The sequence below is a fragment of the Fukomys damarensis genome, unplaced genomic scaffold, assembly GCF_012274545.1.
Source record: "Fukomys damarensis isolate Sample0158 unplaced genomic scaffold, DMR_v1.0_HiC HiC_scaffold_14, whole genome shotgun sequence".
Lineage (NCBI taxonomy): Eukaryota > Metazoa > Chordata > Mammalia > Rodentia > Bathyergidae > Fukomys > Fukomys damarensis.
The window spans coordinates 26,358,839-26,378,365 of NW_022900926.1; the positions used below are offsets into that span (position 1 = coordinate 26,358,839).

The following is a 19,527-nucleotide window of genomic DNA, read 5'->3' on the forward strand; positions in this document are numbered from 1 at the left end:
TATCTTAAAATAAAATAAGCCCAAAGGAAAGTAAAAGAAGCCAAAGTTAACTTGAAAAGGCCCCAGCTCTGAATTTACTTGCTTTCTACGCTGCTACACTGACACTGAGCAGAACCTCCGTGGCTTGATATGGCCAAAAGCCACCTCTGCTCCTTGAATCACAGGCTTCCCACTAATCTATACAGACACAAGAATAAACCTTTGCAAACAGGACTTGGAAAATAAACAAATATAAAATTAACTGAGCTGCAAGGGAGACAGAGTTAAGAGATTCAGCCTGAGCAAGTTACTTAACAAACAAACATAGAGCAGAAACAATTACCACCTACAGGGAGGAATAATGCGAATCTAGAGTTGCTAAAATTCTCAATGTACAGTTTTCAACAAAAAAAATGAATAGTTCTGCAAAGAAACAGCAAGATATGATCCATACTGAGAAAAATGAGCAGTCAATAGAAAATTTCCTTTAAGTGTCCCCAGATGAATTTAGCAGACAAAAGAAACCAGCAGACAAAGCAGCTTCTATAAATATGTTCAAAGAACTAAAGAAAACCATGTTGAAAAAGTTAAAGAAAAATATGAGAAGGAATTAACAGAGACTCTCAAGGAAATAGAAATTATTTTTAAAAAGAATTTCTGGAGTTGAAAGTATAATAACTGAAATGAAAATGTTCTGAAAAGGCTTCAAGAGTAGATTCAGGATGACAGAGGACAGACTCAGTGAACTGAAGACGGATCCACTGAAGTTGTCCAAAATGAAAAACAGGACGAAAAACTAATGAAAAATAAAGCCCCAGAAATCATCAAGCACACTGGGAGTCCTGGAGGGAGAAGAGGACAAAGAAGCAGAAAAAGTATTTAAAGAAATAATGGCAAAAAACTCCCCAAATTTGATGGAAAACTTTAAACTATACTTTTAAGAGACCCGAAGAAACCTCAGCAAACTGTATTTGTAAGATACAAACTTTTATACATTTTGACATAGCAGGACTAAACAGCTGAAAGACAGAAACAAAAAGGAAATCCTGAAAGCAGCAAGTATGTTGCTTTCTGTAGGAGGCCAGCAGAATTAATAGCTGACTTATCATCTGTCAAGAGCAAGCTGGAAGGCAATGAAACAACACACTCACCAGGTCCCAAGAATGACTACCAGCCTTGAATCAGACAATAGGACCACATCCTTCAAAAAATACAGGGCAGAATAAAGACACAGATACATAATAAGAGACTTGCTGATAGTAGACTTCTACTGCAAGAAATATTAAAGGAACCCCTTTAGACTAAGAGGAAATTATTAAAGATGGTGATTAGAATCCATAGGGAGAAAGAGCACTAGAAATATGTAGGTTAATATAAAAGACTGTACAGATTTGTTTTTTCTAATTTGCTTCTTTAACTTCCTTAAAAGAGGCAAGAATGAAGAACACAGTAATTTTTACACTGCACTGCTGAATTTACAACCAACAGGTATAAAACATGTGAAAGTAAGTCCATAAAATGAGGAAGAATACTGGAGCTAAACTAGAGAAAGGATCCTGTATTTTACTGGAATTGAGTTAAGATTAATCTAAAGTGCACTGTAATGTTAAAAAAGATGTGTATTTATCCTCTAGAGCAACCACTAAAGAAACTTTAAACATTTAGTTTGAGATCCTTTGCAATTTTGCATTTCTAGACACCAAGCTAAGGATGCCATGTGGAAACCACAACTGTACTTTCTGCATGGTGCTTCAGCTCACCAAGCCCCTCAGATGAGAGCTGCATTCAGGCCAGCACCTGCTCACCTTCCAGCAGCTGCCTAACCACCTGCAGCTGGTGTACCTGCTGCTGCACCCCAGCAGCCAGGAGTAATGGCTCAGCTGGCATGGCTACTGGCTCTACTGCAGGGCATGCATACTGAGGGGTTGTGACATCACTGGGGATTCAGGAGGGAGTAATGGTGAGGACTCAAAAGCTGACATCACTTACCAGCAACTTCAGGGAACCCAGTGGGTGCCACAGCAGTTTGGTGGCCCCTGCTTTTATGAGATATAGCCATTTTTGGATAATATTAAACTCTATGAGGGCTTCAATGAGGTGCTGAAGCAGTGTAGAACTGCAAATGTACAATAACTGAAATTAAGAAATTTAAAATGAAGAAATAGAAAATTGGCTCTGACCATTACTTTAGCATGAAAATGTAACTGATGATGAAAGTATAACATATAATAAACTAAATGGCTTGTTGTTAACTTATTTCAAAATGGCAATGAAAGAGGGTGTAATATAGAAGTTCACTGAAATGGTACAGGATTTGGGGCAAATGTTTGTGTGGCTTCCTTAAACCAGCAGTTGTGATTTAATACTTGTAAACTTATTAGAATGAAGTGATTTTCTTCCAAAAAAATTTAGTTTAACAAATGACAGTAATTAGAATGGCAAGTGACAAATATTTACTTAATATTTTATTAAGGAAAGTTAGACAAAGAGGAAGAGAGGAACAGTTAAGATACACAGAATAAAATAACAAAATGGCCAATGTAAATATAACCATATCAATAATTAAATAGTCCAGATGATATTAGTGGTGAGTGCTATCAAATATTTATAGGATAAGAACAATTCTACATTTGTCTTCATTCTCTTCCAGAATATGGAAAAGGAAGGAATATGTCTAGATTTATCTGATGAGACCAACACTGCCCCATACCAAAACTAGACAAGAAAACTATAAGAGCAATAATTACAAGAAAACTACAGAGCAATAATGCTCATGAACACAAAAATCCTCAAATATCAATAATATAGTTATGTATAAAAATAATAATAGATCACAATCAGGTAAGGTTTATCCCAGGAATAGAAGGATGGTTTTGCACTAGACAGCTGATCAAAGTAAGCTATCATGTTAAAAGATTAAAGAAGCAAAAGCATGACTGCCTCGAAGGATGCACAAAATACATTTGATAAAAGTCAGCATCCCTTCATGAAGAAACATTTTCAGCAAACTAGAAACAGAAAGGAAGTTCCTTAATTGGATAAAAGAACAACAGAAAATCTACAGTGCAGTGGGCATCACACTTAATGGTGAAAGGCTAAAAGATTTCTTCCTAAGACTGGGAATAAGGCAAAGATGTCTGTTCTCACTATTCCTAGTCATTATCCTGCAAATCCTTGTCAGTGTGATAAGGCAAAACAGAAGGTACACAGTTAGAAAAGATGGATCGAAACTATCTCTTTTCCTAGATGACGTGACTGTCCACATACAAAGAACACAAAGAATCCACAAAGAAGCTCCTGGAACTAATAAGTGAGTTTAGTAAAGTTACAGATATAAGATTGGTATACAGGGCTGGGGATTTAGCTCAGTGGTTCTGGTGCCTGCCTCACAAGCACAAGGGCCAGAGTTCGATCCCTGGTACCAAAAAAAAAAAGATTGGTATATAAGGATCAATTTTGTTTCTGTATGAAATAAACTAGAAGGTATAAATTTAAACAAACAGTATCACTTATCATAGTCCCCTTCCCAATGACATTCTCCTACAAAAATCTATGCATAAATCTGTATGTATAAAACTACATAGCACTAATGAAAGTCAAACAATATATTTACATTCATGGGTTAAAAGACTAGATATTAAGATGTGAATGCTCCCCCCAATTGATCCACAGAATCAATGCAATTCCAGCAAATTCTGTGCCATGATTATTTACACACATCTATAAATTTGACTCAAATTTACATGGATAGACCAAAGAATAATAACTAAAAGAACTGTGAAAAAGAATCAATCCAGAAGAATCACACTACTTGATTTAAAGGCTAACCATGAAGTTACATTAATCAAGAAAGCATGGTATTGGTAAAAAAGATGGACACATAAATCAATCAAATAGAAACCAGAAATAAACCACATAGTCAAGTGACTTTACAAAGTGCCAAGGAAATTCAATAGAGAAAGAACAGTCTTTCCAATAGATGATGCTAGAATCTCTGAGTATTCAGATGCAAAGGAAAAAAAAAAAACTCTACCACACCTCATACTTCTACACCACCTCACAACTTACACAAAAATCAACTACAAATGCAAAGAAAATGCAAAGCTTTTAGGAGAAACCATCATTGGGAACTGAAGTTAAGGCAAAGAGGTCTAAGCCACAACACGTAATGCACTCATAAAAGCAAAAATTGATACATCAGACTTCATTAAAATACAAAGCATTTGTTCAACAGAAGACACTATTAAGAGCATGATAACAAGCCATAGCTAGGACAAATTATCTGTACATCACACATTGGACAGAGGACTGTTTCCAGAACATATAAAGAATTCTCAAAATTCAGCAATAAAATACAATCTAAATTTTAAAAATGGCCCAAGGATTTGAACAGATACTTCAACAAAGATATATGGATGGCAAATAAGCATATAAAAAGATACTCAATACTTCAAGTAAGTAAAGAGATGCAAATTAAAACCATGAGATATATTACATATCTATCAGACTTGGTTAAAATAAAGAAAAACAGACACTATCAAGTGAAGGTAATGTGGGACCATGGGTACTTCTATATTGCTGTTGAGGATTCCAGATGATACTGCCACCTTCATAAACATTAAACATATACCTACTAAATGAACCAAATGACAACTTACAGTCATACAAAATCTGGGTACAGCTGGAAGTGGTGGCACATACCTATAATTCCAGCTAGGTAAGAGGCTGAGGCAGGAGTGAGGCCATGTCTCAAAATCACATATAAAAAGGGCCAGGGATGAATCTCAAATGTGCCATTATGCTGCCATTTATGAATCTATTCTAGACATGGTGAAACTATAAGAACAAAAAACTGATCAAGTTTTGCCATGGGTAGAAGTAGAGAAGGGGTTTAAAATAGAGAGGAAGCACCAGGGAGTTTTGGGAGATGACAGAACTGTCCCATATCATAAATGTAGAAGTGGTTACAAGATTGTAGCAGCAGTTGTCAAAACTCAGAACTGTACACCAGAGTGAATTCATTACACATAATGCAAAAATAAATTTTTCAAAAAATGCAGCCTGAGCTTTTAGAAATTATAAATAAAAATAAGAATGAGTCTTTCAACATGAAGAGCACTACAGACCCACATTTAAATAACTGTTGTCTAAGAAGTAGCACCTGAACAGCAGCACAGATCTAGATACCTCTAGCGTACAAAAGCCCTTCCAGATCTACACAATCTTAGGTGACACGAGTCTCACCCTGAGGGAAGACAGTCACCCACCTTCAGGACACAAGAGATGCAGCAGGTCCTCATGGCGCTGGATGCAATGACTTCCATTATGAGCAAGTGAATTATATCAAGAACGTATTAACTAACCAGTGGTAGAAATTTAATGATTTTTACTGAAAATATGATCTTGTGAAGATTCTTTTGACCCACCTGGTTTGACTTCCAAACCAACTTCAGATGTTATTTTATGCTCGGTAGGATTTTCATGTAAAGTTCCGGGGGGGTCAAAGACTTTTAGGCTCCATTTTCAACAAAGCTCACTTAGGTTTTCACTAAATATGTTAATGTTCTATGCTGGTACCCAGGAATAAAACTGATTCATTCAATATTATTTCACAAAGAACAAAATCTACAAATAAAAAATGCTGACTATAAACTTTTTATGGATTGACTGTTTTTTTTTTTTTTTCAAAGACCACAGGAAATAATTTCAACTACTGGGCTTCTCTTTTCTCCAGGAGTTCAGTCAGAGGAGAATTTGTACACAACAATGATCTTGTGAGTATCATAGGCTGGAGGCAAATGAATAGGGTAATGGTGTCACTCTGTGCCTCTCAGTTTCTTCAGCATGTGTCCCAGCTAGGGGATCAAAGCTCAGCTTTCTTCAGACTGGGGGCTGTTGTTTCTCTGTGCCATAACCTGGCTGCATGCCTATACTTTAAAAAAATGAAAACCTTAATATGGAAGGAGAACTGTGACTCTATGATGCTTTGAAATAGCACTAAGTTATTTGATTCAGAAACAATACATTAAAGCCTAAAACACGTAAGAAAGTCCTATGAACCTAAACCAACCTACTAACCCATATATTTAAACAATGAGGAGTATCTGTTGGGCTAACAAGGGGGAAAAGGAGAATATAAAATTCAAAGAAACATATTGAAAATTAAAAATATGAAAAAAGTTGGGTATGGCAGCACACTTCTACAATCCTAGCACTCTGGGAGGTTAAGGCAGGAGGACTAGAAGCTAGTGAGACCCTGTCTTGGTATTGTAGCTCAGTGTGAAGGCCCTGGGTTCAATCCCTAGTGTCATAGCGAAGTCTTGGGTTTTAAAGGAGGCTGTGATTTAAAGCAAGGAGAGGAGTATCTGAACTGGGCAGATGGGACAGGGGTACAATGACCCCAAGTGGGAAACAGTCACACACTGACTGCTCTGGCCTTACTCACCAGCCCCATCCCCATGAGGGACACTATACTGTCACCCACAGAGTTGTGTTCCTCTGCTGGCAGAGAAGCCCTCAATCTTCATCCTGCTATGATTTGAAACTTCTGAAAAGTTTTATAAAAAAATCAAAATAAAAATCAAAACAACTCCTTTAAAAGAACCAAAATTTGTCTTTCTCAAAAATATCTTAGAGAAAAATAAATATAAAGCAAAGTAAGACCTTAAGAACAACTTACTAATTCTAGCTAGATTAGTTGGTCTACATCTTCTAACAAACAGCAAGCTTCAGGATCCAATTGAAATTCCCCTTTTAAACATGACAGAGAGGAATGTGTTTGGTGTTTCCCCATGTGTAAAGTGAAGGTGAAAATGCCTGTCCCAGAGGAGTGAGGAAAAGCACTCTGGAGGGGTGGGCACATGTGAACCCCAGCCCATGGGAACTAAGTGCACTGTAGCACTGAACTAGCTCGATCTGGGGCTGCTACCTGGCTGGTCACCGTTTCTCTCAGTCCTGCCCTGAATTACTCATGGCAGCACTTGCTGGGAGGATCAAGCCTTCTCTGTCTCCCTGATCTCTGGGAAGAACCTTCTTCCTCCTTGCTTGAATTCTTGCTGGGGCAGATGAGTGACCCATCTTTCTCCGGGTCTCCCAGGTCTCTGACGATGTAAGCCTTTCTCTCATATTCCATCCATTCCTTTCTACATTTACTAGTTTCATTTATCTGAACATTTTCTAGCTCCTTCTAACCATGAGTGGTGAACCTATGGCAGGTGTGTTGTTGTGTTTTTCTTTTAAGGCAAAAGATATTAATGTATGAGTTTTTTTTTTTTTAAACTAAAACTAGGTATTGAGGCTTAATTGCACTTTGTGATATATAAGTGGGTTTTGGGTAACAGTTTGGGACTCTAAAAGGTTCACCATCAACCTTTGATAAAGATCAGCTCTGTTACACACATATATTCTAAGACACACCTGAGTCTTCAAGCACTTAACACACCAGATTCCACACTAGCTAGTGATGAAAGCCAAAGCACAACAAGTGTCCCAGCAGGCAACACATCCTTTCTGACTGCATAATTCCAAAGGGCTTTGGAACCATATGAATTGGATTTTCAGACTTTTGAGGGTACAGTAGGGGTGGTGGAAATGAGACATTATAAAAACAAGAAAAGGGAGAGGGTAATAATCAATGACAATTCAATAGAAAACTTGCACTTTGCTCTAGTAACATTTATAAACTCTCTGGCATCTCCATGTGATAGTTACCCACTGTTAAGAAAATGATGCAGCTGGTCTGAATAACCTGTTTACATCATTTGGATCACATATTTTTATTTCACTTTTAGGTCATTTGGATAAGCTATTTTTTCAGGTATCATGTTTCCCATTTTTAAAGATGCACATATTTATTTTATAGGAGAAAATACAGACTGCTAGAATTCAAGGTACATATACTAGACCTCAGATAGCTCTTGTATGTTTTTTTCCTCATTGAGTTTATTGGTACATTTTAGGTATACAGTACAGTTACATTCATTATTGGAATCTTGTACCTTTACATGACAGGTCTTGGTTCTCATTTTTTCACCCTATCCCTGCCCTCCCTTCACCCCCTCCTTCCCTCCCCGTTTACAAACATTTTATTTCCATTTTCTCCTATTTTTTTCCCCCTTATTGTATTACCTTTCCACTACCCTTTCCACTTTCCTTACACCTTTAGCCCTTTTCTTCCTATTTCACATTGTTCTTGTATGTTTTTACCTAACATTCAGGTGGTCAGTCATCTTCCATAAATACATAGGATCTGCTCTGGGTCTCTCTTCACAGCTACATTAACTTGTGCACCTTAATGCTTGCTGTTCTAAGGAAAACAGTGCCTTGCTGTTTACAGGAAAATAACCTGCCATATCTTTTCTCTTATTACTCCACAGTCAGCATTACTTCTACTCACCTGTGACTTGCTTGTCTGGAAGAGAAGGGATTGGAATGGCTGATCCAAACTTAACCAGGAGACGTTCATACAACCAATCAAAGTGCTTATACCTGTGGTTTACAGATCGATTAGTGTTCTAAAAAATAAAGGAAGGAGATTAAAAGTTACTGGTGCCAACTATAGCAAATGAAGAAAAAAAAATGCAACCTCTAACTAGCAATACCTGAATGATACCACAGGTTTTGATAACATGGGTACTTACAGTAGGTGTTAACTGGTATTCAATGTAGCTCTTCAGGCCATACATTTTGGAGCCTTTTCTGGGATCTGCTACCACACAGTCAAATGTCGAGGTAGGATAAACCCACATTGGGCCATAATCTCCAACCTACACAATGTTCCAAAAAAAAAGTTAATTTTGTAACAGGGAAATATAGTAAATACAAGTAGCATAAATCAACAAATGATTCTTTTCAGAAATGAAAATCCTTTGGAGAGTCATTCCTGTTCTTCTTTGAGAAGGTAGTGACCAATCTTTCATCAGAGTTCTCATTTGAAGAACATATTTACTGGGATGATCCCTTCTGTTCTCTTATGCGGGCAGCTCAGCCCATGAAGAGGAGAAACCAGCTCCCTGTTTAGGATAGTGTTAGTTAAAACACAGGGTCTCTCCTCTCTTTAGACACCTGTCTGAAGCTATTTGTGATAAATCTATCACATACTGGTTTTATGAAATAAAAATCTACATGTTTGGATTTTTCAACAATGTGAAATTACCATAAGATGTTCTCATATTTTTGTACTTTTTCAGGGAAGACTGGTAACTAGCAGTTTTCAAATGGAAAACTAGTCTGTGATAATAATTTGAATTGCATCATTTTAGCTATAGAAATGGCTAATTGGATTGGCCAGTGCCTGATATCCACTGTTTTACTAGTGGTAGGGAATTTAGCACCCTTAAGAGTGAGACCCAGGCTAGTTGTTTTTCCTTGGGACTCCATGGGCAAAGGCTCAGTTGTTTGGCTCACTTCCTGTCCCTGGAATTATGCCTGACAGGCGAGGCTTGCCCAAAGAAGGCAGGCCCCCTTCTTCTTCCATTGTTCTTTTCTGTCTGTGACTAGGGGCAAAGACTCAGGAATTCAGGTGAGGTTTACAACTGCACTAGAGTACTGTGGTTTTACCTAGGAGTGGGTGTGAGGAAGGGAAAGCAGCTGAGTTCTATGTGGGAGTATAGAGAACTGATGTGTAAGTCTAAGCCTGTGCATCATTTCTGCTAGCACTGCTAAGTGACAATGGGTCTGCTGTTCCAAATGTGGCTGTTTTCATGTTGTTTAAAACTGATCCAAATGGCTGCAAAGGATCTTGCATCCCGGGGCTCACACATAGGCTCTTCAGATCACTCCCTGTATCATTAATAGTCTGGTGTTGGTGCTGGGTCATCCATTTTAGAATAAATAGAAATGATTATAGATTTCAAAGGTCCAGATTATATGAGTGGGTCTTATCAAAGAACAATATGAAGAACAACAGGAGTGCTTATTATCTTGAGAACATGTTATCCTCTTGAATTGGACTTGAAAAATATCTGAATTATAGGAACAAGGTGGAAAAATATCAACAGGTGGTCTATAAATGAAACACTACTTCTAGGGAAGACATCCATTCAGAGATTCAAAGAGGGATGACAATAGTTTATAAATTATATGAAACTTGAAGTTAGAAAAAGTATGCTAAGAAAGTAAAAAGAAAACAAGTAAGACCACGTAGACTGGATTGAGGGAAGACACTTCCTGCAGACTGAGATTTCTGAGGAAGGCCAACAGCCATAAAGGTAGTCCTCACACTCTCCCAAGGTGGAGAAAGAGAAAACAGAATACATTTGGCATCCAGAGGTCATCAGGTCAAGGCCAAGAAGGTGACTGAAGAACGAGCTTAACAAGGGATGAAGGAGATCAATGAGAACAAATGACTCTACAGTAATTGGAGGGGGTCAGGATCTGGGAAGCTCTCCTACAGCTGCAAAGCAGAACTTGTGGCCACTTTGGGGAACATTCCTTAGGGACTGGGACTGAGGGGCAGCTCTGGTTGGCTAGGGCACCCATGCTCATGGGCCACATTTCACTAGGCGGGGTGTGTTACTGTGCCTTCTACTGCTTTCTCTTTGCTTCCTGAAGACTCCTGGCTTCCTTCAGCTTCCTTTCTCATGGAGCAGGCCTGACCCCTGGCTTCATGGCCCATGTCTTCCTAAAGCTCCTGAGACCAGGCAAATCTTATGCTCTGTTCCACCACTGTCATGCCTGTGACAAAGTTCACTCTCAAAATGTCAGAGCTGGGCCATAATCTCTTAATTCTGTGGAGTTCTAAATTGAATGAAAAGAATAATGATACATATGTAATTTCTTAATAGTCTGACACAAACAGAAAAAAATTACAATAAAATTTAACCACTCACAAGATAATTACCCCAAATTTGCTTTGAGGGAGGAGGATAAAAGGGGCTCTTGGTTATAGCCCTTCTCTCTGGAAGTTTCCAGGATTTCAAACTTTAAAGATGTGGAAACAGTAGTTAAAGAATGAAACATCATTTCTGCAATTTCATCAATATAGAAGACTAGTATTTCTTGTCCTTGTTTGTTCAAACAGTGACTACATTCAAGTCTTCTCCTAATAGTTACAGTGTTAAGTCAGCAGAGTCAGAAAAATAACTAGTTTTCTTTCCCAGAATTATATTTGGAAATACACAGATATTGCCTAGATAGAAAATCTATCAGCAATCAAATATGGAATAAAAGAGCCTGTCATATTATGTAATAATCACTGCTCTAAGATGGACTAAATTCTTAATCATGTCATATATTCCCAGACTTTATATGCTAGTTCCTTATCTTGACATAACAACCGGCTTGCTGCAAGAAACACTATTACCAGCATAAGGAGACTTCTTCAGATAATATGCTGGTACTTTGCCAGGACAGAAACCTAAATTATCTGATTTGAGCTTATTAGTTAAGTGTATAGAGCTGGTTAAAAAGAATATAAAATATACATTAAGATGTTTTAGAAAATTATTATAGTAATATGTGTTTGAAATATACATATATCTTGAATATAGTTTGAATGATAAAGAATATCTAGACAACAGGCATTAATTTATGCTAATTATCTTGAGTTCTCCTAAAATACTAACATATCATCAATCATTTGGGATTTAAATGTGTTTAAAAATTCTTCCCAAAAGACTGATAATCTTCTTAGCTTTAAGGTATGAGGAAAGACCTTAATTAGAAACAAAGCAAACAAAAATAAAAAAAACTTACAATGATGGGAATTTTCTCTTTGGGCTTTGCTAGCTGCTTGGCCAACAAATATTGTTCCATTCCAGGTTTTGCAAATCCAGGAAATCTAATCATGAAGATAAATGCATGTGAGTCTTATGACTTGCTTCATAAGAATTCCACAATTCTCAGCATGTTACTTTAACACATAAGTTTTAACTTTATTCAATCTTTAAGATGTACCAGAACTGGAAACTGGTAAATGAAACCCAATGTAATCAGATTGTTCAATGGCCAGTCGGTCACTTAATTATGCTTGATCTGTTGAAGAGAACAGTCTGGCCCCAGTAGGTGTGATATTTATGGGTACTCTATCATGAATGAAAAGAAGACTTGAAAAAGTCTTGCTTGCCTCTCCAGGACTTAGCACCACAATTTCGGTCACATGAGACAACAGTCACACTGTGACATCCATGAACACAAGCAATTGCATCATTTTCTTTTAGAACCACTTTAAAAGCTAGCTGATGAGACCCGACAAGTTCAAAGACATCTCCTTAAAGAGACTCCAAAAGCATAACAGATAGAACTGGCTATTTGCAGGAATCAAATCCACGTCCACATCCAAACTAAAACTAGAGAATAGCTAGAATGCACATCTATCTAAAGTGCTACTTCTTGGGCTAAGGGTGTAATTCAGTGGTAGAGCACTTGCCTCATATGTTGAGGCCCTGGGTTCAATCTCTAGAACTGCAAAAATAAAACCCAAGGGCTACTTCTGGGGAAAAAAAAAAAAAAAGATTAATTGGGGCTTTAGAATTTCCTTTTAATAAATAGGAAAAAAACTCAGAAAGCAACACCTAAAATGGGAAAACCCAGCTACATTACTTCTTTCATTCATACACCAAGCCAAAGGCCAGTGTGACAGTTTTAGGGCTTTTTCTTCCATTCTTGAGTGGTTTCTTCCCTAGACACTCTAACAGTGAGTAAACAAAAGCACAAAGAGAAGCCTTAGAGCTGGCTGGCTCTGGGTTTGAACTGCAACTCAGCATTTATGTGACATTAGTAGCCTCGGCCTTCTTATGTGAAGAGGACCAAGGTGACCTACCTTCCTGGTGAACATGGAATAAAAGATTCATGTAAAGTAGGTACTGCATGTCTTCACTCTAGCCTCAGGTAGGGCTTTCTCTGAGCTTCTTCAGCATGCCAAGTATATTCCTGCTATTCATTTACCACACTGCACTGTCACTGTCTCTCTCTCTCTCTCTCTCTCTTTTTTTTTTTTGTATCAGAGATCAAACTTGGGACTTTTCGCTTGCAAGACAGGCGGTGGAACCCTGAGCCAAATCCCCAGCCTTGTCACTGTCTCTTTACACATTACAACAGACTAAAATATAGTTCATATAAAATAAATCGCTAAAAAGCCATTAATACTTTAAAATTTTTTTACAATTGTTCTACATTTAAATGACTCATTTTTCTATTAGTTTAAATAAAAGTACAAAGTTTTAAGTTGTTCCCAGTACCCAGACAGAAGCCTCAGGGGTACAGGGTCAAATTAGGACTGCTCTAATTTGGTTTCAACCTGGAAGGATATTTTAGATCAGAAAGAATCTTTAATTAATTTAGAGATGAGAAAACTGAAGTTTGAAAAAATCATCAAAGGCACAGAGCACATCGAAGAGTGAGTGCAAAATGGAAAGTAGGAAACTAGAGTCAGACCCAAACGCACTGGCTGTGAAACAACGACCATTCATTTACATGGCGTTTGTGCTTTTAAAATTAGGTCCAAGAGGCAAATTTAAGTAAGTTTAAAATATATTTTATATTAAGGCTTAAAGAACAACTAAGAGTAATACACATCACTATTGAGCTCAAATTTGAGTCTAAAAAGATTTAATCATTAACGAATGACTGATGCATGCAACTAACTGTCCATGGCGATACATAGTAGAAGAAACTGAAAGAGAGGTAAAAAAGTATGCAGTCAAAAAAGAGCCCACTTAGTCCCTAATGTAACTTAGACAATAGAGACCCTGCAGGCCTCATTATGCTGGATTAAGACCTTAATCCTAGGATGTAGATATATGCCAAACACTATGCTTTCAACTGTCTTCTAGACCTACTATAATATTCTTTGATACATACTCTGAATCATGGACTTGGATTATTGAGAAAAAGTAATAGTAATTTTAGAAAATAAACTATTTTAGGCAGAACTGCTGGAAGAGTAGTAGTTGAAGGTTCTTAGTGACATCATACATTAGACATTTTTCAAGCTACACTGGCATAAAGTAGATTTACCCAGAACTCTCTACCAAATATCCTACAATGCTATTTCCATATTCCCTCTTTCCCAGAGGCATTTCTGCTAAACAGTAAATTTACAGAGTCTATAAAGAATGTTTTTTCTTAATCTAAGAGAAACATTAAGTGAAAAGAAAGATCTGAAAAACACATTAGATGTAGAAGCTTAGAGTATGTGCCTCAGATATGGAGGCCTAAGAAACCTGACAATACTGGCCACCTGTGTGAGCCTGCGTGCAATGTCTTTAGTCTTCATTTTCCCCAAAGTAAAATAGGGATTACATGTAAAATAAAAGGCATGAGGATGAACCCAACCCACTTTGCTCAATCCCTGGCAAACGTGGTTAATAAGACAATGAAACTATCAATAATATTAATATTTTTAGTTTATGATATAAATTATATTTTCTAATAATTATTTTTAGCAATGAACCTTAATATACCATGAAGTTGATAAAGGTAAAAACAATAGAAACTATTTAGCAGATGATTAAATATATATAATAACTGTTTCAGTATTTATTTATTTTTGAGACAGGGTCTTGCTGTGTAGTTCAGGCTATTCTTGAGCTCACTATGTAGCCTGGGCTGGCCTTGAACTCATGGCAATCCTCTTGCCTCAGCCTCCCAAGTGCTGGGATTACAGGTGTGCACTACCACACCCGGCAAATGCTTCATTATTTAACACTGTAAAATAAATTAAAAAAAAATTAGCTTTCAAGCTAAGATTAAAATTAAAATGGTCAAAATTTACCCAAAATTAAGGCCGGGCATGGTGGCGCATGTCTGTAATCCCAGCACTCGGGAGGCTGAGGCAGGAGGATCACTGTGAGTTCAAGACCAGCCTGGGCTACATAGTGAGTTCCAGGTCAGTTTCAACTATACAGTGAGACTCTGTCTCAAAAAACAAAAACAAAAACAAAAAACAAAAACAACAACAAAAAACCACCACCACCACCAACAAAAATTTACCCAAAATTCAGTAGATCATTGAATAAAGAAAAAGTCAACTGCCTCTTTGTATTTCTTATATGTTTCTATACAAAGACACCAGTGCCCTCTACTTCTTTTTAAACATACTTGTTAAGTGGCAGCTTCATGGAGGAAGCACCTGGACGACTGTTCCCTCGCTGAACACCCCCTGTTTCAGCTGATTCTGGATCCTTAAAGTAAGGAGAAGAGGACTTGGGGTCATCCCAGTCTTCATCCCACTCATCGTCATCACCAGCCGCTGGAGGTGGGAACAGAAGATTATCAGTACAGAAAAATACAGCAGAAATGAAATTATTTAATTTCTGATAACTACTGAACTGAGCCAACCAAGTTTTTAAAAAGATAAAAAAATGATTTTATACAGAAATATACTATGGGAAGTACCGGCTTTGCAGCCAGAGCATTTTAAAGCCCGAATGTTGAATATTACAAAAGACAAGTTACAAACAACTTAAATAGAAAGTCAGGTCAACTAATTTTTGACAAGGGCACCCAGAAGACACAATGGGAAAAGGACCATTTCTTCAATAAATAGTGTTGGGAAAGAGCCGTGTGCGGTGGTGCTCTCCAGTAATCCCAGCAGTCGGGAAGCTAAAGTAGGAGGATCGCTGTGAGTTTGAGACCAGCCTGGGCTACATAGTGAATTCCAGGTCAGTCTCAACTGCATAGTGAGACCCTGTCTCAAAAAACAAAAAACAAAACAAAACAAAAATATAGTGTTGGGAAAGCTGAATGTCCATGTTCAGAAGAATGAAACTGGACCCTAATCTTATACCATGTATAAAAATCAACTCAAAATAGATTAAAGATCTAAATGTAAGATCTGACAGGGTAAAATTCTTAGAGGACATCACTGGGGAAAAATTCCTGTCACACCCAAAGCTCAGACAATGAAAGCAAAAATTATGTGTGACTACATCAAACTAAAAAGCTTCTGCACAGCAAAGGAAACAATAAATGAAAAAGCAGTTAATCAACTGGGAGAATGTATTTGTAAACCACATCTGGTAAGGGGTTAACATCCAAAAGACATAAGGAACTCTCACAGTTTAATAGCAAATAAATATGATAAACTCCCTTATGCACGGTTTCACTTTCTACAGTTTTAGTCCCCTGTGGTTGACCACAGTCTAAAATATTAAATGGAAAATTTCAGAAATAACCAATTCTTAAATTGCCCTGTTCTGAGATGCATGGTAAAATCACATGCCTTCCTGCTGCATCTGTTCACAAAGAAGAATCATCCCTTTGTACAACCTATCCACTCAGTACACACTAAGCACCCTTTAGCCAGTAGCCATCTGGGTGACCAGATGGACTGTTGTGGCATCACAGTACTCATACTCAATGTAGTCTACTTAATAATGGCCTCAAGGGACAAGAGAAGTGAGGCTGGCAATTCCAAAATGCCAAGAGAAGCAGTAAAGTCCTCCCTTTAGGTAAAAAGATGAAAATTAACAACCTTTCAATAAGCAGTTGTTAAGGTTTATGCTAAGAACCAACCTATGCATGGAAAAGGAAAAGATTATCCGTGGATGCTAGTTTTGTTGTTACACCTCACATTACAAAAGCTGGGCTGCAAGGCTAAAAGTGCTTAGTTAAGATTAGCCAATAGGTAGGGCCAGTGATTTAGCTTAGTGGTGCTATGCCTGCCTGGCAAACAAGATCCTGAGTTCGACTGCCGAAAACGGGATGATTAGCCAATAGGTAGGTATATGAAAAAGTGTTCACCATAAGTAATCAACAGAGAAATGCAAATCAAAACCACTATGAGGTGTCACCTCCTACCTATTTTAATAGTGATAATCAAAAAGTCAAGAAGTGAAAAGTGTTGGGAAGAGTGTGGAGAAAAGGGAACCCCTGTATGCTTCTGATTGGAATGTAAATTGGTACAGCCATTATAGAAAACAGCATGGAGGTTCCTAAAAAAAAAAAAAAAAGAACTACCTGATGACCCAGTAATCTTTCCTCTGGGTATATAACTTAAGAAAGAGAAGAAAGAAAAGAAAAGAAAAGAAAAGAGAAGAGAAGAGAAGAGAAGAGAAGAGAAGAGAAGAGAAGAGAAGAGAAGAGAGAAAAAAGAAAGAAAGAAAGAAAGAAAGAAAGAAAGAAAGAAAGAAAGAAAGAAAGAAAATCACCTCATAGAGATATTTTTTTCCCCTTTGTTCAATGCATTATTTGCAATAGACAGGCTATGGAATCAACCTACATGTTCATCAACAGATGCATGGATAAAAATTGCAAGGAAAAAAATATAAAAATATTATTCATTGTTGAAAAAAAAACATACTGTCCTTTGTGAACCTAGAAGACATGTTGATTGCAGAAAGCAAGGCATAGAACAAATACTGTGTGATTTCACTAATATGTGGAATCTTTAAAAAACTGAGCTTACAGAAGCAGAGAAGAATGGTGATTACTGAGTGGGGAGATGTAGACCAAAGGGTACAAAACTGCATTTATAAAAGATGAGTAAGTCAAGAGATCTTATGCAAACTACGAGAACAATCAACTAATGATACTGTATTATACTGGAAATTTGCCACGAGGCAGCCATGTGGTGATGGATATGTTAGTCGATGACTGTAGTCACTTCATTATGCATATGTAAATCGTGATATGGGGTATAGCTGTCAGCCTAAGGTGCTTGATTCTACGACTCCTTGACTGACAATGGATGAAAGATTGTAATTCATGACTTTTAGATCCAGAGAACTGCTATCTACATTTAGATCCAGGTTTGCTGTTAGTGAATCAGAGCAACTATGAGGCAATGTTTTGAATAAAATCTGTTTTTAATTCAGATGAGCCAGTGTGATATTGTGATGTAACAAACATGTATTTCATCTCTGCTTTCAGTTCCTAGCAAAGAGCTGCTAAAATACTTGCATTTTCTAATGATGGGGTGCTAAGACTGTTTTTTTGCCCCCTATAACAATTGTTTCTTGGTATCTGTAGGGGCCTAATTTCAGAACCCATCACTTTCAGATTCCAAGATCCTTAGATGCTTAAGCTTCTAATACAAAATGGTGCAATATTTGCATTCACTTATACGATTCTCCTTTATACTTGAAGTCATGTCTAGATTACTTAAAATACTTATGCAATGAAAATGAATGCTATGTAACATACAGTTGTTATGCTGCATTACTGAGAGAATAATGACAAGAAAAAATCTTTACACATTCAGTACAGATAAAATTATTTTTTTTAATACTCTAAATAAACTTGAATACAGGGCTGAACACAGGGCTGGTGAATCTGAGGTTTGGGAACCTGAGATTGTGGGACTCAGGGCTGCAAAGTTGCAGATGAAGAGGACTGAGAGCACTTGTTCTCTGTCATTTCTGACACAGTCCTAACCCCTTGGTGTTTTAGGGTGAGAGCAATACCTTTCAATCAAATGAGACTTGGGCCAGGGATTTAGCTCAGTGGTACCGCTGCCTGCCTTGCAAGTGTAAGAACCTGAGTTTGATCCCCAGTACCAAAAAATAAAGAGGAGACTAATTGTGAGTTCCTAGTTGGGGGCTAGTCACCAGAAAGACTAAGCCATTATTAAAAGCTTACAAATTTTCAGCCTCAACCTCATTCTCTGGTAAGAGCAGACAATGAATTAATCAATGGCACTTACATGATGATGCCACCAAAAAATTCCCTGAGCACCAGGATTCTGAGAGCCTCTGGGCTGGTGGGCACACAAGATGTGGAGGGTAGTGTCCAGGGCACATGGAATCTCCAACTCCTTCCCCATGCTGTGCCCTTTGCATCTCTTCATCTGGCTGTTCATCTGTATCCTCTGGTTTATCCTATAATAAACTGGCACCAGTAAGTGCCTTCCTGAGTTCTCTGAGCTGTTCTAGAAAATTAATGGAACCTGAGGAGGGGATAATGAGAACCCCCCTGGCTGAATCAGGTAGACAGTGTCAGAACTGAAATCACAGGACCCTCAGCAGGTTATAGAATGACTTGGTGTATGGGGTTTTGTCACAGAGGTGTTCTGTGTCATGCTGAGTACAAGAGTAGCAAAAACAGTCTGGCTTTCCTGTCTCTCACCCAGTTCCCTGTTACTTACAGAAGGAGCCTCTCCTCACCTGGTCCTTGGTAGGCCTGGGGGTGTCCGAAGGCAGTGTCCCAGTTGTTGGCAGTGTTTCTCTGGGCACCAGCCCCCTCTTGCCGAGCTCCCCAGACATCTGAGCTCTCCCAGTTCCCAGATTTTGGGGCATTCCAGGCTGACCAGGGGTCATTGCCACCACTGACCTGCGTGTGGGGAAGAGAGAATATATGTGACTTATGGAAACTATGACTAAATTTACCTACATGGCAACTGAGAGCAAGAGGAGTGCTGAAAAGGAAAAGAACAGAAATTCATTTAAAGTAATTTAAAATCTAAATAATTCCCCCAGAGCATGTAGAGAAGCACAACCAGCAGCATCAATCTGCTTTTAATGATATTAACATTTTGCTGTATTTGCTTAGTAACTATGAAAATATAACAAGTACAATGGTACCTTGGTTCATGAATATTTTTGTTTGCAAACAATTTGGTTTGCAAAGAGAAGCATTGGACAAAATTTTGTTTTTGTCTTCCAACTGTAT

At 37.8% G+C, this 19,527-nt stretch overlaps 1 protein-coding gene across 1 annotated transcript in view; it reads right to left on the minus strand.

Moving 5' to 3' along the window:
* Positions 1–19,527, minus strand: part of Snx9 (sorting nexin 9) — a 90,070-nt gene that overhangs the window by 21,269 nt on the left and 49,274 nt on the right. The window contains exons 5-9 of the mRNA XM_010625221.3: positions 19,023–19,188; positions 15,019–15,169; positions 11,674–11,758; positions 8,619–8,744; positions 8,375–8,492 (exon numbers count right to left, since the gene is read on the minus strand). Coding sequence (XP_010623523.1) covers positions 8,375–8,492; positions 8,619–8,744; positions 11,674–11,758; positions 15,019–15,169; positions 19,023–19,188 — 646 coding nt within the window. The remainder of the gene's footprint in view (positions 1–8,374; positions 8,493–8,618; positions 8,745–11,673; positions 11,759–15,018; positions 15,170–19,022; positions 19,189–19,527) is intronic.